The sequence below is a fragment of the Antrostomus carolinensis genome, unplaced genomic scaffold (genome assembly GCF_000700745.2).
Source record: "Antrostomus carolinensis isolate BGI_N321 unplaced genomic scaffold, ASM70074v2 scaffold23478, whole genome shotgun sequence".
NCBI lineage: Eukaryota > Metazoa > Chordata > Aves > Caprimulgiformes > Caprimulgidae > Antrostomus > Antrostomus carolinensis.
In genome coordinates, this window is record NW_010331287.1 from 15,837 (window position 1) to 28,345 (window position 12,509).

The following is a 12,509-nucleotide window of genomic DNA, read 5'->3' on the forward strand; positions in this document are numbered from 1 at the left end:
ATGCCAGATCTCTCTCGTGGGTCAATTTGAACTATAGAGATTTGGGAACCCACAAGCCTGAAGAGAGCGTGTCGATATCCTCCTTCCCCAGAAACTGTGTCCGTTAACGTTTTGCTTTTGATCTCATAGTACTTAACTGTTTTACTGAATATAAAGCATGGCTCAGAGCTGCACTTGGTGACTGGAATTTGCCATACTTTCACAGCACCTTTCCCTCAACTGCTTTTGCTGAGCTATTTGCCTTTCCCCAGCAGGAGGGTGTCCCACCTCTTTCCTCTGTTCAAGTGTCTCTTTTTATGCCAAAGAACTAGACCAAATTTCTGGAGTCCTGTGCTGAGGAAGAAAATGTTTCTCCTTGCAGAAACCCAGCACTGCAGTAGAGTACTTGGCAGCTCATCTCTCTAAAATCCACGGTCTGGATTGGCATCCTGACAATGAGTATACGTTGGCCACTTCCAGCCAGGACAACTCTGTCAGGGTAAGTGTTGCTTCTGGGATTCCTGCTTGGGAGATGTCAGGGTGGTGAAGCAGATCCCCTTCTACTGCTGATGGAGTCTTGGGGGGTGCTTGCCATTGGCAAGATCTGGTTCCTTATTTTTTGTTTTCTCAGTGTGTTGAGCCAGGTGTGCTTCCAGAACAGGCAGGAAAGTCATTGCAGGATGGGTGCTCATATGTTTGCCACATATCTGTGGTGGTTTGGGCAGTACTGAAGCTGAAAACAACCGCCTCTGCCTGTTGCTTGCCAGAAGAGAGCTGGCCACGCATGCCAGAAGAGCCTTCTCCCCAAAATGCAATGTTGCCAGCCTCAAGTTGATTACAGCAACTTGAGGGGAGACACACTGCAGCCCCTGGAGTTCCTAAAATCATGTTGAATTGGGTTATCAGTAAGATGCTGCCTGCAAGCATTGCTAGGCAGGACCTTTTACTTGGGGGAAATAGTGTGCTTTGTATGTCAGCCAAGTGGAGTTCATTCATATGTAGCTGAGCTCCGAGGCAGATGCAATTGATGTGTATTCCAGCAAAGCAAAAGGTTAGATTCTTCATTACAGAGGCAGCAGTAACAGCAGGGTGGGCCTGCCTCCAGTCTGGACTGGCACGTTGGCTGGGAGCCTGCAGGGTACCTTGTAGCTCTGTAAGCCCAAGCAGGCTGCCTGTCTCCCTGCTCTAATTACTCAAGCTATGATCACTGTGAGTGTGACCCCAAGTCACTTGTTGTCTAAGGGATGCTGCCAGATGCTGATAGCTTGATATTTGTCCTTTGAGGCCATCTCTGCTGTTAATGATTGGGATTACTGATGATGCTGTGCACACCCTGGCATGTTTTTCGCTCTGTTATATCTGCAAGCCACATGGAAAACTGCAGCCTGAAAGTATAGCCAGTTGACTCCTGCCTTTGCTTGTCTTTTTGGGTTTGTTTTTTTGTTTTGTTTTGTTTTGTTTTTCAAGTTCTGGGATTACCGTCAGCCTCGGAAATACCTCAGTATCCTTCCCTGCCAGGTTCCTGTCTGGAAGGCAAGATACACGGTGAGTGAGAAACTCCCACCAGCCCTACTTGTGCCATGAGAGCAAATGCACAAAGAGATATTAAATAAAGAACTGCTGAAGGGCTTCTCACCAATTCTACTACTGGACATGATTAAGTTGATTTTTAGAATTCCTCTTGTTGCTTAAAAAGCCCAGGAAAGTGTTGTCTACAATGGTGGCACTCAGGAGAAAGAGTGACTGGCAGTGTGAGATCCCAGTATTTGGCATCATCCTCTTTGGGATGAAAAACTCAGGTGCAGGAGGTTGGCTCTGGGAGCAGGAGGCTCGGAAAGCAGCTGCTGCTCTTGCTGTCCTGTTTCTCCACTCAGCTCTGGTATTGATACCTGTGCACAGAGCAATGCAGTGGTCTTCTGCCCTCTCCGAGTGCCTCCTCTACTCCCAAGGTTTTCAAGTGTGCCACAGTAGGCTCTTGCAGCATATCAAGTCTAAGAACTGTTGCCTTTTATAGAGCAAGCACCCAGCCAAGTGAAGCTAAGGCTCTTAACATCAGTCATATCCATTCTCTTCCCCCAACATCTGAATACAGCCTGAAGCCAGTGCTGAGTCTCTGATCCCCTTTCCCCATCCCCATGGTGGAGGGTGTAGGACTGGGTTCCAGTGTTCCTCTGAGCACCATGACCCTGAGCAGCTGCTGGGGCTCAGTCCCCAGGCAGAAGTTCTTGCAGCTCTGGGCGAATTGCCATAAGGATCCCATGTGAAAAATCAAGGGTGAAATCCCTCCAGCCTCACAGCTGAAAATTGAGGAAGCAGCAGAAAGAAATGATTAATCTTATGTGAGCTGTATTGAATATCTGTGTGCTACATCTTATCCCTTGTAAGACACTGGTTTTGCACAGCAGTTGCCTTAGACCCTCCTGGTTTTAGGCCTGGTTCTGTTTTGTGCTGAGCCCCTTTAAAATCCACACAATCTTCTTGGTGGGAAAAGGGGAAAAAAATAGAGTATGATAACAGCAGCATGGGTGCCTGAAGAGAGTGTGTCGATATCCTCCAAGGATAACTGGAAGGGTGTTTTCTCTCCAGCCTTTCAGCAATGGGCTGGTGACAGTGATGGTCCCCCAGCTCCGGCGAGAGAACAGTCTCCTCCTCTGGAATGTCTTTGACTTGAACACCCCTGTCCATACGTTTGTGGGACATGATGACGTGGTGCTGGAGTTTCAGTGGAGGAAGCAGAAAGAAGGTGAGTTCAGGGCTGGGTGTGCTCCCTCCCCTCCACTGCAGCCATCTGACTAACCAGGGATGTGGAAGCCTGGCTCCTGGCTGTGATGGTTGTGCTTTCACCATTTGAATCTTGTCTTTCCTTGGAGTAGCTCCTGCCCACTTTCCTGCCCCCCCTTCAAGTTACAGCTGTTTTGTACTTGTTTTATGGCACTGCCTAAAGAAGCGTTGCCCTGTTGTTTCCATGCTAACAAAGCAAATCTACCAAATGCTGAGTGGGTCAGTGGTGACTCTAATTGCTTCCACTCTCCTGTGAGGCTATTTTTAAATGGATCTTTCAGAATAAATTGTACAAACTATTAGATGGGTGTAGGAGTGCAGGCACCCTCCCCCTGTTCAGAGCTGCAGCCTAACCAGTTAACCCCTCTCACCACTGCCTAGATCAGCAACCTCCAGCATATCCCAGCCCACAGACCCAGCAAACCCACCTTATCTGTGTGCTGGCAAAGGCAGGGAAGGAAGAGTGTGGGATCAGAGTTCAATCCTGACTAAATTTTCCAGTGTAGGCAGCTAAATATAGGAGATTCCACATTCGAGGTTGGATAACCACACAGAGCACAGCTTTGTTTCCAGCACCTCAGCTGCCATCGACAGAACACGCACGTCTGGCTTTGGTGTCACTTGTGGTGCTGCTTTGCAGTGCTGTGTATAAGTTCTAGTCCAACCCTCTGCCACCAGCTGCTGGGGCAATTCAGTTAAGTCACCTTTTTCTCTGTGCTTTGCTTTTCCTCTTTCAGAAAGAGGAGAGTGATGTAAAACCATCCCAGAATCTGGAGGCGCAGTCTAAGACAGCTTGTGAATGAGCTTTCCAGCAGACTTGAACCACAGTTGTGTTGTCTTAGCTGACTTCATGGATCTATATCTGAGGCTGGAAGTCGTGCTCATCCGAAGCAACATAAATCCATCATACAAGCATTCCAAGTCTGCTTCAATGCAGAGACAACCAAGATAGCACAAATCTCCTTCCACAGTCTGCTGTGCTGTATTTAGACAGCCACTGTGCCTCAACAGAGGGGTGTAGGAAGCAGCTGTGCAGCAGCAAATTCCTAAACACAGCAGCTGTTTGACAAGGGAAACTTAAACTGTATCACAAGACCTGCACATGGATATAAATAAGTCTGTGTACCTTTATCTATTGACAGATAGTATGTGGCTAGATATATTTTATTACAATTTGAACTTGTCTTGGCATCATCCAAGTCTCAGAAGGAAAAATGGTGAGGGTAGAACCATTTCTCTTAGCTTAGAAATGTTTTAAAACATCTGCATCTTGAAACATACAGTAAACTAAAAGATATTTTGATTTTACAGTTATTGTAAAAAAAAAAAATCAATTTTTGAACTATATTATTTCTCCTGCTTAAGTAAGTATTGTAGTAGAGCTTGTTCCTTCGTAGTTGGAAAACTCAAATCACATTCATTGTACTTATATTGTGCTTTTTGCTTGTAAATTGTAGCCCATGTAGGGGTGTGGTAACCATGGCAGGCAGGCATATAAAGGCTGGTGCACCTGGGTCAGTTCAAAGTGGCCCAGGACTCACTCTGCCTTTTGGTTTGATACCTTATCCATTGGATCTCCCTGCTGGCTTGCTTGAATCTGCCTACACTAAACGCAGGGCTGAGATAGTCTCTGTTTTCAGCAGGGTCCATAAGTTGTTTCTGTCCTTTTTAGGCTCTAAGGACTACCAGCTGGTTACCTGGTCCCGTGATCAGACGCTGCGGATGTGGCGGATTGACTCTCAGCTGCAGAGGGTACGTCAACACTTTTGCTCTTGAACTGTAGACAGTTTTCTTACAGACTGGATTCCCCTCCCTTTCCTTGCACTCCCAGTCACTCCTCTGGTATCCTAGAGCGGCAGACACAGCAACCAGCTGCTGCTTCACTTTCCTCTTCAGCTCCAGCCCAGAAATCCTTGAGGAGACCTGTGATGAGGCCTCTCTGTGCCTGTGCCTCGAAAGTTTCTCTGTAATTGCAAGGCCATTTTGTTGTATAACAGTCAGTGTGCTAGTTGTTTGGAGAAGGTGGAGATCAGTTACTGCTTGCATTGTCTCTGAAGATGCCACCTCCATGGCTGCAAGACTATGACTCTCTTCCTGGCATTTTAGATACCAGGTAAATGCAGGGATTGTGCCCTCTGCTTCCTCCCCTTGTTTCCATTGCCTCTCAACCTGGTGCAGACAGTGTGAATCCTGTTGGTTTGCAGTCTGGCAGCAGTTACAAATTGCTGATGCAATTACTAGAACAGCTGTGCTGGGTCAGACCAGAGGTTCATACGGCCACAATGGTCCATATTGCCCTGTCTCAGCTTCAGTTGCTGATGTCTTGGAAGAGGGTAAGAGTGAGGCAAGTATGGAGTGATGTTTCCCTCACCAGCCTTCTGCAGTTTGCAGCTTAGAGGCTCATTGAGTCTGGCATCTTTGCATTTGACAGAGCTTGATGAGTTTCACTTCCATAGACTTGTTCTGTCTTTACTTGGACATGTGTAAATTTTTGTCATCTTAAACAAGGAGTTTCTTCTGCCCGGAGAAGCTGTGGCTGCTCCTCCCTGGAAGCGTTCAAGGCCAGGTTGGATGAGGCTTTGAGCAACCTGGTTAAGTGGAAGGTTGCTGATGGCAGAGGGGTTGGAACTGGATGAGCTTTAAGGTCCCTTCCAACCTCTACCATTCTATGATTCATGGCTTTTCTCCATGTTGTGTGGAAAACCAGCTCCTTTCAATTGTTTATTTTGAAACCTGCTAGTTTCCTTGCATTGAAGATTAAATGAGCAGCCATCTTGTCTGTACTACTAATGATCCTGTAGACCTCTCCTCCATCATAGCCCTCCTCAGCTGCCTCCTTTTTCAGTTCAAAAGATCTTGATTTACTTCATCCCTTGTACAAGAACTTTGATTGTCCTTCTGCCTTTCACGACCCTTTTTCAGCTCTACTATATACTTCTTGGGATGGGGAAACTGAACTTTGTTCTTTCCAAATAATTCCCAGTACTTTTTTTTTAATTGTCAGGCATAATTCCATGAAAACATCAGCTTAGTCTGGCCTCTACATCCTGTTCCCTCAGTCAGCTTCAACTTGCTGTTTTTTCCCCCTGTAGACATTTCTTTATATTTATCTGAAGTTCATCTTTCATTTTAATACAGTTACTCCTGTAAGGTCCTTCCGTGATTGTTTGCAGTCAGTCACTCTTGTTACTACCCTGGATAACTTGGTGGCATCAGCAAACTTGGTCATGTCACTATTCACCTCCTGTTCCGGGTTTTTACTGACTATGTTGAGAAGCATGTGTCCCAGCACAGATCGTGCAGGAGTCCTGCAGGTCTGTAACAAACCTTCTCTGTGAAAAATGACCCTTTCCTCCTACCTGATACATTTGCGAATATTTGATTTCTTTCCTGTCTTTAAACCAATTGTTCATCCTTGTCAGAGCCTTTACTCCTCCTCTGCTGGCTCCCACTCTTTTGTCCTTGTCTTTGTCTGGATCAAACTACACACATGATGGCATGTTGCTGGTGACCAATGCTGTAATTTGCTACATTGCAACCTTATCCTTTCTCCTCCCTGTGTTTCTTCTCTTCATCTTCCCTGTTTTCTTGTCCAAATACAAGCTTTCATGCTCTCTTTTTCATACAGCACCTAGAATACTAGGGTCCCTATATAGATATATATATACACACACACACACATATACGTAGTATACCTGGGTCTCTAGATCCCACTGGAGTGTAAATATCAAAAGCAGAAAGTGTGTTACTATTGTATGTAATCTAAAAAAGTAAACCAGTTTTGAGAAATTAATTCAAGGAATTAGTCACATCAGCTTTAGTTTTGATTAAAATAAAACCCCTGTTACGTAGGCTGGCCCTGTCAGTTAACTGACTCTGTAAGCGAGCAGGAGGTTTGGCCAGGCTGTCCGAGGTGACAGAGCTGAGGATGCTGGAGAGTGGAAGATAACCCGTCTGTCACGGAAGCAATGCCGAGGTCTTAGTCATTACTGTTGTGTGGACAGACGTACCTTGCAAATCCAGCTTCCTGGAGAAACGAGTTGTTTAGTGGTGGCTCTTTCCACAGCTTGGTTTCTGTTGTCCAACACATGGGTGTGTGTTTGTGCTTTTCAGCTGTGCGCCAACGATATCCTGGATGGAGTCGAGGACCTCATCGATGGGATTTCTCATCTGCCAGAGCCAGACAAGACCCTTCACCCCCAGGACTCTGAGCCCCAGCATAACTCTGGGCATGGGGATGAGGAAGGTGAGGCAACTGATGGGTCATGGAACTTCAACCACCAGTTGTCTTTGTGTTGGGAAGATGATGCATCTTGGTGTAAGAAAACAATGTTGTAGGCAAAGCGCAGACTGGTGCTGTTCCGAAGATTAATGGATTCCCTATCTGGGACAAGGGAAAACCAGGGGTTTCTCTCCTAAGCTTTTTCTCCTCTAACACAATGATGTCATTCTGGCTGTAGAATGAAGCTCTTCCTTGTCACTCATATAATTCAATTGCATTCTCTTTAGGTCATAGTTGTAGCTTGCTGCCAAAAGTAAGGCTCTTAAGAAGGTAGATTAGTTTAAGCTGAGGGATGATCCCACAGAAGAGGAAAGCGTATTGGTAAGACACTCTGACACAAGCTGCTTACATCACACCCGGTACGTAAACACTTCTGTTGGGGTGTGTGAGCTGATCTAACATGAAGGTGCTTGCTCGTGTCTTCTCCCACCCACCAGAAGTCGTATGGAGAGAGCTCGTGAATTTTTGCTCGTGTGTTGATGAGAGGTGGCTGAACACTGGCAGAGCAGAGGGGGAGGGATGGTATCTCTGCCTTCTGAGTACCAGATGGGTGGATTGGAATGGATCAGAGGCTTGAACAGAAAGCACTGATTTGACTCTATGGAAGAGAAGGCATACAAGGAAGGAATGCAAAGAAGGGGTTTGTGTGGTTAAGGCTCTGGCCAGGTTAAACATTCAGGGTGTTATTGTTTGAAGAGTTTAAGTACCAGAAGAGATTGCAGCAACTGAGACCCATGGTGATGGTGTGCAAGTGAAAAAGCTGTCTAAAGAGATTTCTATATCTGATACTGAGGAATAAGGATTGGGTGCTCCCATGCCTTTGTGTCAGCTTGGGAACCAAAGCCAGGGAAGTGATCGTGCCCTGGTACTCAGTATTGATGAGGCCACACCTCAAGGCCTGGGTTCAGTGTTGGGCCCCTGACTCCAAGAAGTACATGGAGGTGCTGGAGTGTGTCCAGAGAAGGGCAACGGAGCTGGGGAAGGGTCTGGAGCACAAGTGTGCTGAGTTCCCGGCTGAGGGAACTGGGGTTGTTGAGCCTGGAGAAAAGGAGGCTGAGGGGAGACCTTGTGGCTCTGTCCAAGTCCCTGCAAGGAGGGTGGAGAGAGGTGGGGATGTTGATCCCTTCTCTCAAGTAACTAGTGATAGGACAAGAGGAAATGGCCTCAAGTTGTGCCAGGGAAGGTTTGGATTGGATATTGGGAAACATTTCTTTACTGAAAGAGTGGTCAGACATTGGAACAGGCTGCCCAGGGAGCTGGTGGAGTCCTCATCCCTGGAGAGATTTAAGTTGTGTAGACATAGTACTGAGGGGCATGGGCTAGTGGGCATGGTGGTGTTGGGTTGATGGTTGAACTTGATGATCTTAGAGGTCTTTTCCAACCTTAATGATTCTATGGTTCTGTGAAATTCACAGTTCCTTTCTGTATTGTAGCAGGTGCTACAATGGATCCCCATGGGAAGGGCTTCCAGGAAAACAATTTGATTCTCCCTTTGACTTGCCAGCCAACTAGAGGGAGGGGGAGGAAGTGGTCTAATAACTGTCCTTTGAATAAAGGAGCCAGCTGTGAGGACCCTTAGGGAAGACATCTCTTCCTAACTGCAAGTTTTCCACCCCATGAATCACAGTGAAGTTCCTCTCTGCCACCTGTCCTATGTGGCACCAGAAAAAGTTTCTAAAAGTTGTCACCTCTGTGTACATGAGAGTTTTGTAATATGGTAGGAAAAGCCCCGGTTACCTGTGCTCACCCTGAGCAGCACTGTGTGGGGCAGCACAGCCTCTCCTGCTCCAACTGGGAGCATGAAGTGTTCCCATTCTGGCTACCTGACCTCCATTTTTCCATAGGAGAAGGTTAACTCTTTCAGTGTCCTTGATGAGGTCACATTCACACTTCCTATGTGGTTTGTGTGGGTCTGGCTTTGGTTCAGATTAAGGTTTCCCTTGTGGCCATAGGGAATGAAAATGGCTTTTCTGTAACAGGGTAGATTTTGCTGCAAATCCTGTGACTGCAGGATCAATGCATAAGTAGCTCCCTAGATAGGAATTTTGGTTCTTTTTAGCCTAAAAGCTACTGTGGGCTGTTGATGTTTCACCCTGGCAGTGGCTGCATCTCTGCTGCAAAGTCTCCATGTTATATTAGTAAAGCACTTTGGGCCATCTTTGAAGAGAACAGTGCTCTGCAGATAAATCAGAAAGCTCACCAGCTGTGTCTTCTGTGTACAGCTCTCCTCGCTGCCTGCTGCCTAGAAAGGATCTGTAGGAATCTAGACAAATACACGGGCTTTTGGGGATTAGAAACTAATTGGAAGGGAATGGAAGGAGAAGACAAAGACAGGGGGTACTGCCCATACTGGGAACCTCAGAGATGGCTTTTCAGTAAGCTGTGTGGTGTCTTGAGCTAGAAATAATTATCTTCCCTGAGAGCCACTGATCTTCCTTTAATCCCTTTTCCAGCTCCCTTTTGTGAAGTATATCTAAGCACTACAATAAAATCACAAAAAGGAATGAGTAGCTAAGCATCCTACCTATCCAAATTCAGCAACCCTTTGGGCAGCAGTAAAACCAGATATTTTTGTCCCAGCAGCAAAGTCAGTGACTTTTAGACAAAAGCTTGTAAAAGGACAGCTTTTTGCATTTCTTGTAATTTATGGTTTTGCTAGGAATAGTCTGTGCAATATGACATTGCAAGCATGAGAATGACAACTGAATAATCAGAACTTCCCTTGTGTCCTTGGAACCATCATAAAAAAAATAGATTTGGTCTTAGGAAGTGGTGCCACAGTGAAATCCCCTTCAGAAGGAGCTGCCCCTGCCCTGAGGGTACATAGCAAGATACCAGGCATGAGCACAGGCAGAGACCAGTTCTTCTGAAACTCAGTCAAGTTCACTATCCTGACCATAATTCCTGGTGTCCTGCAGCACTTACCTGGCTGTTGAAGTGTATTCTGGCCTTCAGGGGTTATTGTCCTCTAGAAAACTGTTGGAACCAGATAGGTAGACCCAGCATTTAGAGGAGTCTTTAAAGACTGTTAAAGCACTAGAGTGCTTTGCAATGTTAAATGCAAACAGCTGCTACAAATGAATTAAGTCTCTACTAGGGCCAGAAATATCATCTTCTCTCTCCTAAAGCTGCCTTATGCTTTGGAAGCATTCCCTGAAAGCCAAGAGTGATGGGGTGTGAGTCCCAGAGACCAGAGCTCCTCCTGGAGACCACTTTGGCAGCAGTTCTTTCCTGATGAACTGAGCGGCTGCAGTTCAGCTGTGTGTGACTCTGGCAGTACTGTGTAGGGAGGAGAAGAGGGTCTCAAATGAGCAGGGATGGACCATTTAGGGCTGTACAGAGTACAGGCAGCTTCTGTAACCTTCCTGGGAAACCTGTGTGCAGATGGGTTTGGGTTTTTTTGAAGAACAAGGCTCAGAAGCCTGCCTCTAAACAACAGCTGAGACCCTCCAGCTCCCAGGTCTTTGCCAGGTAAAACTCATACCTCCATGTGTCAGAAGAGCAGAGGGAAGCCTGCTGTCTTGGCTGCCTCCTGGCATCGTGTGCCAAAATTCTGTCTATTCTAGCTTGTCTCAACCTGTTCTCCATCTTTCCTGTCAGCCTTAAAAGAAGATTTCCTGAATGACCCCTTGGTGGGAAAGAAAACAGACCAGCTGGGGCTGCCCCAGACCCTGCAGCAGGAGTTTTCACTGATCAACGTGCAGATCCGAAATGTCAATGTGGAGGTAAAGACATTCCTTTGTCTGGCTTGTTAGGAGGGGATGTGGGCAGGCTGGTTCATCGGATCTTTTTGAGGGCAACCTTTTTTGCTGCAGTGACTGCTGTCTGTAAAGGTTTATTTTGAGCTATAGAGATCCTCTTGGCCAAGGGTAGTAGGAAAGAGGATGACCTCAGACACTGGGAGCGAGGGAGGTGGACGCAGCCTGGGCTGGCTGTGGGATGCTGGACTGGCAGACTGCTGGTGTGAGCTGAATCTGTCCGCATCTGCCTGGGGTTTTTTGCTGTCATTGTGTTTACTGCCCTTGAGAACAGCTTGACTTCGTCTTACAGGTGTGCAGAGGAATCAGCCCCTCAGCATGAATTTAAGCCACTTTAAGTTTAAAAGTCTCTGGAGATCTAACTAGAGAGCAATTGCTTTTCCTCACAGATGGATGCGGTGAGTCGTAGCTGTACGGTGTCAGTGCACTGCGGCAACCACAGAGTCAGGATGCTGGTGATGTTCCCTGTCCAGTATCCCAATAATGCTGCACCATCCTTCCAGTTCATCAACCCAACCTCGATCACTGCTTCCATGAAGGCAAAGCTGCTGAAGGTGTGTGGGGAGTATACACTGTCTTTATAGATATACAAATGCTGGACACTCGGTGTGTAGATTACTGACACAATAAAACATCTGACTTTGCTGAAGACATGCCTCAGGTCACTTTGAACTGGTACATTGTGGAGCTCCCAGGGTGAGGTTTTTGTTGGCATTGCAGCCTGGTATTTGCCTTTCTCCACTGATGCTTTTTAAATGTGTTCTTTACTGCTGCTCTCTTCCAGTGTGATGTGTATTGCCTGAGGATCCCTAACGTCCTTCTCCTCACACAGTTGCCCCCAACCCCATGAGAGACAAAATGACCAGCTAAGCATCCAGCTGCAGAAAGATAATATTTTTGAGCTGGGATGTTGCTTCCTGCTCTCTTTCACAAACTTTTAAAAATGAGGGGACTTTTTACACAGACCTAATTCCAGATCAAGGGTTTGACCATCTGATGTAGGAGGTCCTGTTGCTGATGAAGTCCCTTCCCCAGCAGCAAGTTGATGGATCAATTTGAGTTCCTTCCTGAAAACAAAAAAAAAAGTTCCAGTTTGCCACAAACTGGTGTGGAACATGTGGGCTACTGTAGTAAAGAAGCCCAAATCCTGGCTCAGAGTGTGCTGAACCTAGGTGAACCCTCTGATCTAGCTCACAGCCGTTCCCCAAAGCAGAGAGCACACCAGTACATCAGTGTGGCTCCAGAGGATGTTAGGGGGATGTCTTTGACCTCTCTGGATCCTGGCACCTTAGCTGCTCTGCAGATGTGGGGAAAGTGTGGATGTAACTATGATTTAAGCTGCATCTTGTATGTATTCCAGATATTGAAAGACACTTCTCTGCAGAAAGTGAAGCGGAACCAGAGCTGTCTGGAGCCCTGCCTGCGTCAGCTGGTCTCCTGGCTGGAGTCTGTTGTGGTATGGAGAACTGCATGGGCTTTCTGCCCTAGTTTGTTGTCTTCTCCCATGCCCCACACTTCTGACTTTGCAGTGAGAGTCCGGCCTCGTTAGATGTGTAAATAGACCCCTGTGACTGGCTGTTACATTTGTGTAAACACTTTTGGTTAATGCTGAAGAAAACTGAGCAGATGATTAGATGTGTTTTGTTTCTGAAAATCAGGCCCTGAAGATTTGCTGCTTTTGGGAAACTCTGCCTGCTCTCTGATACTCA

General features: G+C 46.6%; 1 protein-coding gene across 1 annotated transcript in view; it reads left to right on the forward strand.

Moving 5' to 3' along the window:
• The window catches only part of WDR59 (WD repeat domain 59), a 45,968-nt gene that overhangs the window by 12,224 nt on the left and 21,235 nt on the right, over nt 1-12,509 (forward strand). Inside the window, exons 7-14 of the mRNA XM_010173181.2 lie at nt 362-478; nt 1,447-1,524; nt 2,566-2,722; nt 4,433-4,512; nt 6,874-7,006; nt 10,643-10,767; nt 11,190-11,354; nt 12,161-12,256. Coding sequence (XP_010171483.1) covers nt 362-478; nt 1,447-1,524; nt 2,566-2,722; nt 4,433-4,512; nt 6,874-7,006; nt 10,643-10,767; nt 11,190-11,354; nt 12,161-12,256 — 951 coding nt within the window. The remainder of the gene's footprint in view (nt 1-361; nt 479-1,446; nt 1,525-2,565; nt 2,723-4,432; nt 4,513-6,873; nt 7,007-10,642; nt 10,768-11,189; nt 11,355-12,160; nt 12,257-12,509) is intronic.